At 38.4% G+C, this 12,696-nt stretch overlaps 1 protein-coding gene across 1 annotated transcript; it reads left to right on the top strand.

Moving 5' to 3' along the window:
- The first annotated feature begins 365 nt into the window (after positions 1 to 365).
- Positions 366 to 6,870, top strand: naa30 (N-alpha-acetyltransferase 30, NatC catalytic subunit). Its single transcript, XM_057343440.1, has 4 exons — positions 366 to 1,367; positions 2,435 to 2,558; positions 2,826 to 2,881; positions 4,020 to 6,870. The coding sequence occupies exons 1-4, from the start codon at positions 588 to 590 to the stop codon at positions 4,155 to 4,157; spliced, it is 1,098 nt and encodes a 365-aa protein (XP_057199423.1). The 5' UTR covers positions 366 to 587; the 3' UTR covers positions 4,158 to 6,870.
- Positions 6,871 to 12,696: the final 5,826 nt, after the last annotated feature.

The raw sequence follows: 12,696 nt of genomic DNA, 5'->3' as shown, positions 1-12,696 counted from the left end.
ATTTATTAGAAAGGCGTCTATGTTTGCAAACATCCCACACAAAATTTAAGCAGTAATTTAACGTGTTAAAAAAACCCAACACTTCAATACTCTTAATCCCGAAACACCCAGCAAATAACTTTACTAGCAACAAACAGCAAGTCATTGGTTGAAGAGGTCCATCTAGTGGCTCTTCTTAAAATAAAAATAAAAAATTAGGTTAATATATTTTAATATGAATGTACATTAATTTTGAGGTTGCAGAAGCCTATTTAAATTAAAAATGGATATTCTAATATTTAGATTAAATGAGATAATCACACTGGTATTATAAACACACCAATAAAACTACATTTACCGTCATCCTTCACTCTAACGCGCCGACATACTGTCGTAAATCACCCGCTCAGCTTTACGGCAGATAATAGGCCAGTGTGGACTGTACTGAGTAATGGCAGGAACAGACACGAGATAGTCCACGAACTTGACAATATTTCCACATTTATCGGGTACCAGCAGTCGGACGGACGCCTGTCTTTGCCGTCGTTTGCTGTGAGAGGCTGATTTCGACCCCGTTTTCTGTCACCATTTTAACTATATGCAGTGGAATGGCTGAAGTGCCGCCTGGGCCTAACGCACTGCCTTCATCCCCGAGCGAGATCACATCACTGCCCGTGGACGGGTGCACCTTACTGGGCAACAATGGGGGACTGGACATCATCACCCCCGGCCCGGGACCACACCAGCACGCCAACGACCATAAAGCGATCGTTAAATCAAACCAGAACAACGTGCACCCCAACGCGTCATGCGCCCAGTTCCACTCAGCCCATCTGAACGGGATCCAGTGTAACCACACTCCCCTCCAGAACCACGTCCAGCACCGAGCGTCCGACAATCAAACCGGCGCTTCTGATCATCATTCGGGCGGCACCGGTGAAACGCAAGGCGATCACACGGATAAAAACAATTTAACGAGAAAGAAACGTTGTAGCGATATATCACAGACCCAATCGCCGCCGAACAACGGTATAAACTGCACTGATAGCATGGCTATAACGGAAAGCGGCTCTTGTCAGCCGCAGAATGATGTAAGTAGCAGGACTGGCTTGATAGATCAGGGTCGAGCGGTCATGGACGGGGGAGAGCTAGGCCCGGGCCCGCAGGGCGCTGGAGTAGAGCAGGCGGCGGCGACTGACAGTTCCCCGGTGGCGGAGATGTCGAGGCTCGCGCTGGAGGAGCACGACGAGTCCATCAGATACGTGAGATACGAGTCTGAGCTACAGATGCCTGATATTATCCGCCTCATAACTAAAGACTTGTCTGAGCCCTACTCCATATACACCTATAGGTACTTTATTCACAACTGGCCTCAGCTCTGCTTTCTGGTATGTATCATGTCATTCTGTCATTCTTCATTGTGTTGAAGAGATGCACCATCAGCCATCTGTCTCGGTGTCATAGAGGCATGTACACTATGCGTCTCTTCTCACAAAAAAGTATACAACGGTGGATTGATGGCATCAGATGCTAATACCGTGATACTGTTTTATACCACGTTATTTATGTTGTAAAGTTCAGAAAAATAATACAATGTTATTATCATGATGCATGGCCAAAAACATGATGATGATATATTTGCATAAGCTTAAGTAAATTTAAAATAATGTCAGTGTTTTTATTATGTTTAGGGAGCTTTTTTATTCCTTCCATGTCCAAAAACACAGTGTGAGAGTACATGCCAAGAAACTGTGGTTTGGCCACATTACCATTTTAAATAAAACCTGGTTGTATTATTGTACATTTGTTGCTTTGTAATCGAAAGCTTGCCACCGTATTGACTCAAATATTTATTGCAAAAAGTATTGCCTGATCTTGTCCATTTCTTATTTAACAGCGATAGGCACCTATACATTTTACCATTGCCTTACTAGTCTGTTTACTACGGGACTTGATTTATTCAACAATGAAAAAGCTAAGAAAAGGAAGCAAGTCTACTTTTCTACATTTCACATTTACATAAGTACCACATTTTCTTTTTACTTACATTCTTAATTTTTGAAATGGTACTGTGGTACACAACTTGTTTGGATGTGCAACATGGTATTAGGATGGTACCTTGCAGTACCTTGTAAGTACCACAGTAAAGCAATTTGATGCCATAGCTATATCATGGTACTGCCATGGCATGTTTTGTGTCATTTTTATTTTGCTTAAGATAGATTTAGTTTGTCATCATAATACCATAGGAATGTGATTATGACACCGGTGGCATACCATAGTTACCATGCAACGACTATGATACATATAGAGACATGTCTTTATATGTCAGGATGCTGTCACTATGTCAGATTGAACCTTATTATGGAAGTGTGTGTCATTGTTTTCCTCATGCTTTTTAAGACGAGCTAACTCCAGCATGTCGCGGTGACTCTTTCCTTCTGTTGTGTCACAGGCCATGGTGGAGAAAGACTGTGTTGGTGCCATTGTATGTAAGCTAGACATGCATAAGAAGATGTTCCGTCGGGGATACATTGCCATGCTCGCTGTGGACTCCAAGTTTCGCAGGAAAAGCATTGGTACGTAGCTGACTGCTGACACAGTAGCCAATGTCTAAGATGGCAACAGACAGAGTCTCTAAATATGAAGCACAGATTATGTTTATCAGTTCATGGAGACATTTACTGTTCTATTAATATTGTAAACTGCTATGCATTTTGACTTTTGCTTATTGCCTGTGTATGTTTTTATTCACACACTATTAAATTGTTTTTCACTGTGTTCAATGGATATATATATTGAAATTGTATTCTAAATGGTTAAAAGCGTTACTTTGCATTGGTTAGGAACCAACCTGGTGAAAAAGGCCATCTATGCCATGGTAGAGGGAGATTGTGATGAGGTGAGAGTAATATAGCATTGAATACATACAGTGAGTTTGTTTAGAATTGAACGCTACTGCATTTGGGTAGTTGACAAATATATTGCAAATGCGTCATATGGTGTGACAGTAAACATGTATAGAAAAACTAACAATGAAGAGAAATCTCACTTATGTTATTTTATATTATGAATATTAATAATATAAAATAATATATGATTAACAGTTTGGTTTCTACATTTTTGCAATGTCACACCATAGGACAGAAGTACGGTATCAGTGACCTATTTGCATATATGCATATTGCATATACCAGTTGAGCTGTAACTACTGCATACTGAATGGTAGAGTCTTTCCCTGTGTCTCGATCAGCTCCCTAGCTCCCGAGGTCGTGAATCAGTATATCGTGTACACGGGTTCGGGCACTGGTAAGGACCCTGGCTCGCTTCACATTGGGACACTTGTTTATTTATTTTCCTGTGACCTGACTGCTTAAGTGCGTTGTGATACTTCACAGCTGGTATTAATCAACAACCGGCAAAACCGACATCTCTCGGACTTTATTTTTTAAATACTGGTTTAAGTACAGTATATATAAGAAACACTTTCATTATTCTGTTACATATTAGTGCACGAATTTGGTCGATTATTAAATGTAACTATTAAGTAGATTGTGTTCCCTGCCTGTCTAGCAACGTTTCTTTATACATAACATAAAATAAGTGTTTGTCTTTTCAAAAGTGCTATCCTGTTTCATGAAGTTCATTGAGTTGACACGATTTCGGTTAAATGTCTTCAAAACTTGTCACTTGATTTTCCATACAGGAGCATGGTTTTTGCGGTGCATTGTGGGATTTTTTAGAGCGCAAACGTTTCAGTGCACTGGAAGGATTTTGCGAATGAGTCAGCCCTTAAAATGGCTGACTTACTGGTCAGTGCCCTGACTGTTGAACAAGGGAGCTGATTGAGACACAGGGTTTGTTAACTTTAAATCCAAACCCGACTCATAATGATGTTGTAAACTATGACCTAATCTGACACTTCTTCATTCCATTCCAAATAAAGCCTATCTTCTGTATTCCTTCATCTGTTGTTACAGTCTAGATTAGGATCTGCACTTTATTCCTTACCTCTGTGTATGCTTTGTTTACATTTTCAGGTTGTGCTCGAGACAGAAATCACCAACAAATCAGCCCTGAAGCTCTATGAGAATCTGGGCTTTGTCAGGGACAAGCGGCTGTTTAGATATTATTTAAACGGAGTGGACGCACTTCGGCTCAAACTCTGGCTTCGCTAAATCCAACGAAGGGGTTCCTCAAGTCTTTCTTCATCCCTCTGGCCTCCTCTTCCTCTGCACCAGCCCATTTATGGCTCAGATCACCTGCTTCCCCTGACTAGAAAGACACTCGACCTCTGCTGAGCCAAGAAGGGGAAACTCTGAGGGGAAAAATTCAACCGATCATAATAAAGTGTTTTACGAACGTTTTGTGCGAAACAGAGATTATTACAAAAAAAGAAGATACAGAAAGTTGGGTACTAATATTACAGTGACACTGAAAAGGTAAATGTGGTGGATCTGCTCTCAGATGTCGATAGCCTCACGTGTTTCCGTCGGGCGGTGGAGACCGGCCAGAACAGCTCGACTGTCGGCTTAAAGAAAGCAGAGTGCACCACACCTGTTGTTTAATTTTTTTATGAACAATCACAAACCGGGATGGAAATGTGTTTAAGCTGACTCAAAGAAAACTACTCTGGAAGTTAATCTTTTTTTTCTGTTGTTTTATTGTTTTTCTTCTAAATGAGGGTGCACGGGAGCATTGCAGGTTGTGATCGTACTGGAGCTTGTCGCTTTGTGTTTGTGGGGGTCTGCGGTTTGGTTTATTTTATGTGTTTATTTTATGTTCGGGAAAACACTGAGCAGAACTCTGTCCGCTTTAGAAGTTTGATCGAAGTGACTTTCTTCAAGACAAACTAGCGTACGTGAACGCACAGACACGTTAACCTGAATACTGCGAAACAATGTGGACGTTGTCTCTGCTCTTTTAAGGCAGTCATATTAGTTTCCTCACAGTATGCCATATTGAGTTATGTGAATATTTTTGTGTGTGTGTTTGGAGGCAATTGTTTGATTCCATTTTATGCTACTTAAAGCAAATCCCACCAAACAGTTTGGCTTGAAGTGTTTTGGTCAGCTAGTCGAATGAAAGTGAATTACCAAATGGTCCAATAAGTTGTTCCTGCCTGAAAGTGAGTAGAGTATTTAACATTATTTTTTTTCAATGACTTCAACCACAGTGTTTATAGTATCATTGATACTCCCTGTTGACATTTGACCTGAATTTAGAGAATTTATTTGAAAGGTAGGATTTTTGAAGCATCAGAAACGGTTAGAGATTTCCATTGGCATTGGTGGTTGAATTGATTGCAAAAGCATTTAGTACTCCTTTCAGTTACTCCTACATCTAAACCAAAACATATGAACCTCAAACAGATGCACTTCTCGTTTTTGCACTGATTTAATAGGGTGAAATTCCCTTGTAAGCCACTGCCTTAGTTAAACAGTAGGGGGCAGCATATTTATCTCATCAGTTCTCTCATGCTAGGTGGTTCAGTTTAAAGCTAGTTGCTTTAAAGAGACCTATTGGGCCTGGTTTATGGAACATAAGTAAATCATGTCATCATTGATCATATGCAAAACAACGTTGTGTTTTAGATTTGTGTGATTAGGAGAGGAAAATGAAGGTGGTTTGTGAGGTTATTGTTTTTATTGGATTGTATTTAAAAGTAGTATGCTGTGGCAGGTTGTGCCATCACTCACCCGCATCGTAATTTGTTTGTGTCAAGGCATTTGAAAACATTGGTTTGTGTTCCCATTCATTGCCAATGGCCCCCTCGTTGCTTAACTGCTGGCTCACGAGTTCATGGAAAAGAAAACATTGCATTTTTTGCTGGTTTGAGTGGGAAACAGGTTTTTGATTTGCTAAATGTATATATGGAAGTTTGTTTTGTCGTTTTTGAAGATCGGTTTTTCCCCACAGAGCTCTGTTGAAATGAATATGCTATATAAATGTACGCTTAAATTTACCTGTTTTGCTGATGGATGATGCATCTTTGATTGTTTTCTGTTTTTCGTATTATTTTTAGTTTAGCCTGAATTCTAGTACATCTCCCAGAAATGTACCCCCCCAAATCTGAACAGCACCTTTGACATGCCAGCACGGCTCAGGTTTCTGTTCAGTTCTTCTTTCACTTTTCAAGGGGCATCTTTCAGTGGTTGTCACAGTTTACTCTTTAATTCCTTGTTTGTGTTTAAAACACTTCTATGGCCTTCGATAGCGGTTGAATTGGCGATCATTAGGTTGTTTCTTTTACAAACACACCATCTTAAAAATCAGATGGCAGATGTGAATTTAGTTCCAAGTTTAACACAAGATGCCAACTTAGACAGTCAATAGTGCAATTTTTGCCATCCTTGCTGCCTGCATTCTCATATGGGTTGAATGCTTAAGATTGTGGTTGGCATGACTGAACGTGTTTTTTGCACTGCCATTTTTTGACTTTGTGGTTTATTACTGTAAGCAGTCCATTGGAGGTTATGTCCACAAACATTGACAATGATCAGCTGGCAGGTTCTAGCTGGGTAGGATCTCAAATGACATGGACACTAATCTGCAGAAATCTTTCATGGTGGAATCATTCAGTAAAGGGACTAATTTTGAATCTGCACTTGTGGCTAACTCTCACCATCTTTAAAGGTGGAATTTATGTTGTAGTTAGTGACGCTCTTGTATTTTCAGCTGATGATCTGGACAAGCGAGACCTGCACCTCTAACATGGATCCATTCTGTTGGGGAGAAGAAAAACTGTTTGCATGTTGATGACATTTTTCTCCACCCCTTCTTTCTCCCAATGTCACACCAGACAAAATGTCTTGCAAAGTTTCGTTGTTTTCAAGTGGACAACAGACCTGGTTTAAAAATTATAAATAAATTATTTGATTTTTAAGCAAACTTGGGAGCTTGTTCTTACAAAATGAAAATGTTTCGGTCACAATATTGTTATTTATCTTTTTCTATGTTTATAATGTGGTTTTGATTTAGTATTTGCAATAATTTTTGGGATTTTTTTATTCCAAGTACCAGTAATTAAAGCTATTCAGTCTAAAGAAATAAGGTATCATTACAGTTCAACTCGACAGAGTTCAAAATCAGACACAGTCGCTCAATGTGTTTGTTATTGCATTATTCATGGCTGTTTATTTGTTTTGTGATTAATTTAAATCTGTTAAAATTCATTTTTTGTCGTGAAGAGGAGACAGCTGTACTCAAGACCACTACAATGTTTATTTTAACATGATAATTACACTGATTCAAATGACACACAAGTATATTTTTTAGTCGTGAGGGTATAGAAAAGCACTCACCTTGGCAGGCATATTAATAAAATGCTTTGTGTTCTCACTTGACATCTTTCAGAGCTGTTTGCATAATTGCATTTGCATTTATTTTTTTAGTTCTTTGGTTTTCCAATCTCCTCTAGGGGTGCGTTTATATTTGGCATTAACATGCGATCTCGGTGATCCGAACAAGCAGATCGGATCTTCAGACAATCAGGACACAGCGCGTTTACACTTGTCAACAAGTGGCTTCCACATCTGGATATCTGATCGGATCACTATAGTTTCCCGCCCATTATTTTAATAAGCCTGCAATTTAAAAATAGCCCCGGTGCGGGGAGAGTTCACACAACACGTATAACGGGGAGGATGAGAATGTTACAGATTTAATACGCAGCCATGTTGAAATCGAGGCAGCGGTGGGAAGTAAACCGCGGTTAAAACGATTAATGATCTTATGTGAAAGTATAAGCACAGGACGTTTGTAAAATGACACAAGCTTTTGTACTTGAGCTGTGGCGGGTTTCACTCGCGCGCACACACACACACACACACACAGACTCTAACGGTGTTTTTAAACACATCATTTGTTTATTCATGTCACAGACACATAAAATAATCACATAAGTAGGCCGAAGTTGCTATAATCAGAAGAGACGACTTACATCGTTCTCGTCTATTTGGGTTGGTTCGGATGAAAGTGACAGCGCGTCATTTCTTTGTCTGCGCCCTAAATAGCGTGTTTACTGACATCAGCTATAAGCAACACTATACAATCTTGTTTCTGTGTGTAAATGATATATACGGTGTGTATTCAGAGCTCCGTTTCAAGCTGTCTTCCTGGGACGGTACCAGACACGGCAGCAGCCGTATATATAGCAGAGTATATTACGCCGTATGCTATACAGCAAATACACACACGCACACGCGCACGCGCACGCACGCACGCACGCACGCACACACACACAAGTAGCCTGTGTTGGAAACAAGCTGGTATAGTGTTGCTATTCGTGTCTGTGACATGAAAATAAACAAATGATGCGTTTAAAAACACCAGTGGCGCTGTGTGTGCGAGTAAAACCCGTTCGTGGCAGTCACAAATAGCCTATGTGATGATAAAGCTGAAGTGGTCAAGAAAACATCTCGTGTGATTTGACGCACCCTCTGTAGGTTGCAAATAATGATACACTGTAATAAAGTATCCACGATCATTTTGTGGGGAAATGAACGACTGTGCAAGAGTGCGTGAGCAAGAGTAAACTTTCCTCTGTATTTGTCATCTACTCCGCAGTCTGACAGGCTTCGGACAGACGAGAGATTTATGACAGTGGGCGGGGTTTTCTGTGAAGTTTTGCCCGTAAATGTAGATAAACTGTCTGGATTGCGTTTACATTACACTGAGATCCGATCACAATGCGTCCTCGACTACCTCTTGATCAGGACACGCTGATCGGATAACATTCCGATCAGAAGCGCGTTTACACTTGTCTTTTCAATGTGTATGTGGACAACATCCAGATACAGGTCGCATGTTAATGCCAAATATAAACGCAGCCTAAAGCTGATGTTTCTGTGGACATGGTTTAGTTTAAAAAGTGCACCACAAAATCGCCGGTGTTAAAAAAGGTTAAATTAACTCTCATAGTGTATATATAATCCACACTTTGAGAGTACAACGTGAGTGTTAATTTGACATTTTTTAACACTGGCGATTTTACTGTGTGAAAGTGACTTAAATCCGAAGCTCTTAAAAGATCTTATAAAAGTCAATATGGTGTCAGATGACTGATTTCCTGTAGTTCAAGTGGTAGAGCAAAGTGCTAGCGGTGCCTAAGTTTATGCACATACAAATTAAATGCTTTTTGCAAAATGTTAAAAAAAATCAACACAGATGTTGACGGTGGCTTAAATATTTAGCCAGAAAACATTGCTAGTTACGTAACTTACAGTAGTGGTCAGAAGTGATGTCCAGGGAGTAGGGGTGTGCGATGTTGGCAAAAAAATAAGATTTCTAGATATTTTCTGGGATTTCCTGATAACGATTAAGCAGGCGATATTTTCATCCAATAGTCTGTTGTACTAGCTCGATCTTACATGTTACCAGGACATTCATTGTTGATATTATTAATAGAGAATGAGAAAGATTTTCTCATCAAATCCTGTCATCATTCACTCATTCTCATGTCAACCTTTGATTTTACTTAAAAGAAGTTTAAGTTTTAAGTTAAAAGAACTTAAAAGAAAGATTTGTTAAAGAACAATGTTAACACTGAACCCCTTTGACATCCATTGTATGGACACAAAACCATTGAGACATTTCTCAAAATGTCTTCTTTTGTGTTTCACAGAAGAATCATGTACAGGTTTTCAACAACATAAGAGTAAATAAACGATGGAAGGATAAATTATATTTGAATGAACAGAAATGATGATTTTTCAGTAAATTATCCCTTTAAGGAAACGGTCTTTAAATTGAATCATTCAAGTAGAAACGCACTGGTGTACGGTGAAGTATTTCTGACCACTGAGTGCTGTTTTTAGTGGAGCTTAAAAAATGCGTTACATACTCGATAAGATGGTTTTGCACATCAATGATTTACGATATTATGGCGCACGATGTACAGTATCTTGCACAGCCCTACCAGGGAGGGATTTATTGTTATTTATTGGACTTTTTTGCCAAAAAGTCAAACCACAGCATCAAGGAATAAGGGTTTTATTCAAATATACAATATATGAATTGCTTTTTGTAAATGTATATGTATACTTTGTGCACGTAAATTAGGTTTTATTCATGTGAAACTGTTAACGCATGTGTATATCTTGTTTTACGCGTGAATAATTAATGAGACTAAAATCGCTCCATATTAGAGTTGCCCAAAACAAATACTTATTTTTGAATTTCCCATTCTTCTGGACATCTTTTTGTACATAACACAGAGTAACGTCCATACGCACATTCTTTACTGTCCATTTGTACGTTCTTAGTTGCATGATGTTTTTCTTTAAATTCCCTCCAGTCCTGAAGCCAAGGTAAGTCACAAGACCTTTGAACAGTTTCTGTCAAACCTCTGTTTATATGTGTTTTGCAGAGGGATTTCCTACAGCTTTTCATCACTGGCCCTTCAAAGTTCCAGTCTTCAACCTCAGACTCAAATCCACGATCCGTTTGTGGTTTGATTTTCATCCCGTTTTCATATTCTGGGTCTATCAGCTCTGGACTTGGCTGCAGCAGGTCCCTCACATCCAGAATCTGTCCCTCAGACTCATCCCAGAAGATGTTTCTTTCTGTTGGCCTGGAAACAAGCCGGACTCTCTGCCTATCCTCCATTTCATTTCCTTCCACTGCTACATTTCAGGGAAAAAAGAGCACAAATACATGTAAAAGAATCATTGTGGGAAAATCATTTATGAAGTGTTTGACTTGAAGGACTCACTTTCAGAGGTGTAGACCCTCTTCTGCCTCCCCCTTCTTTCTCTAAAGCACTTCTGTTGAGCCTGCCGTTTCTTGGTTGCTTGGCGACTGAGCATCGTCTGTGCCAGGAGGAGACCTTTCATGTGTCCCTGTGAAGGTCAAGAATGCTTGAATGATCCATCTAATACGTAGCTTTGATGTGTTTATGCAAGTTTTAGTGTCATTTGCATGTTACTAAAATACATGCAAGGTCAACTTCATAGTTTGTTTTTAGTGGCATTTTAGTGATTACGTTTTTTGAGATTTCTAAAAAACAAATGTGAAATTGTGTGTGGTCATATTACAGTATACATGTTACATAAAAATTACCCAAATATATAGAATGATGAGATGATCATATATTGTATGCATTGTAAAGATCTCTCTCAATGTTGACAACACTGGGATTTCCAAATGTGAGATCCACTCCCATTCCCATGTACCTGGTGGATCCCAGAGACAGAGGCACCATGGCTGCACCACAGTCTACTTTCCACTCCGCCAACACCGTAATCAGATCCAATGGGACCACAGGTCAAGGCTCAGTGCTCACCAGCTGTCAGTCTTCTCATACTTTATCTATCTTTTAGTCTTTAATCACCATCACAAACTCATTCGCCGTGTTGTCATGTCATCACCCCCCCCCCTTCAGAATATACACGGCTACATTGTTTTACAAATGTATCCCCAATCATAGTGCATGAAAAATAATGTGACAAAGGTGTCACAATGGAGCACAATTTTCAGTGGATTTTTTAAAATATGCATTTATGAATTATGAGCCACCTAAGGTATTTCCCTGCCTCAGCTCTTCTGATTCCAGCACTCCCGACAAAGCATAAGTTTGTGACAGTTCAGTATAAGGGGCAATTCTCACTATTAATTGTTATTAGCATGCCTATTATTGGCATATTGGCTGTTTACAGTGTTGGGTGTAACTAGTTACTAAGTAATTAGTTACTGTAATTTAATTACTTTTCCATTGAAAAAGTAAAGTAAGGGATTACTCTTATTTTTTCTGTAATTTAATTACAGTTACTTCTGATGTAATTTAACTAAATACTGTGTAATATATTCAATAGTGGAAATGACATCAAAATTATAAGTCTAACTTTAAAATGTATGCTTTAATGTATCCTTCTCACATTTCTAAACTTTGGTGAGTTAATAAGAATTATTTATGTAGTTATTTATTATTTATTTGAATGAATTAAATTAGTCGTTTCATGTCTATCCTTGAATCATTTCTAATCAAGGTTGATGTAGGATATAGAAAGTAATTAGTAATAAGTAATTAAATACTTTTTGGAGAGAGTAATTTGTACAGTAATCTAATTACACTATTGAATATGTAACTAGTAATTAATTACATTTTCAGAGTAACTTACCCAACACTGGCTGTTTATTAGTAGTTATAAAGCACATATTCTGCATGACCATACTCTACATCTCTAATCCTACCCAATACCTTAACCTAACAACTACCTTACTAACTATTAATAAGCAACAAATTAAGAGTTGATTGGGGAAAAAGTAGTAGTTAAGGGTTTGTTAATAGCAAGAATTGCCCCCTATACTGAAGTGTGACCCAGTTTTTTTAATGTTATTCAAGTAATTGCATTTTAGTCAATGTTGTAAATGTAAAAAAATAAGCTGCCACAAAATGTAAACGTAAGAACCAAATAATAGCAAATATTAGGTAATATCTCATTAATGATTATTTTAAAGAAAAAATAGAAATATACACTAACAAATGTATAATTTTTTAAATACAGTGAAAGCCATCAAATTACAGAAAAAGACGTCAAATTTACATGAAAAACATCAAATTGTATGTGACAAAACTATTTATTAGTTATTTTTACAGTATATTAATGGTGTCCCAGCTGCCGGAAAATTATGGTTTTTCTACGAATTTTTTTTTTTTACAGTGTAGGCTAACTATATGCAAATAAAAAAGTTTGACAAAGAGTTTGTGGTGTCAAA

Source organism: Triplophysa rosa, linkage group LG10 (genome assembly GCF_024868665.1).
Source record: "Triplophysa rosa linkage group LG10, Trosa_1v2, whole genome shotgun sequence".
Lineage (NCBI taxonomy): Eukaryota > Metazoa > Chordata > Actinopteri > Cypriniformes > Nemacheilidae > Triplophysa > Triplophysa rosa.
This window is presented reverse-complemented; position numbering and strand designations above follow the sequence as displayed.

Bases quoted from the DNA above. Each gene is read 5' to 3' on its own strand.
- naa30 (XM_057343440.1), top strand. From the start codon at position 588: ATGGCTGAAGTGCCGCCTGGGCCTAACGCACTGCCTTCATCCCCGAGC. The intron at 2,559-2,825 runs GTACGTAGCTGA...TGCATTGGTTAG, and splicing joins GTTTCGCAGGAAAAGCATTG to GAACCAACCTGGTGAAAAAG. The intron at 2,882-4,019 runs GTGAGAGTAATA...TTACATTTTCAG, and splicing joins TAGAGGGAGATTGTGATGAG to GTTGTGCTCGAGACAGAAAT.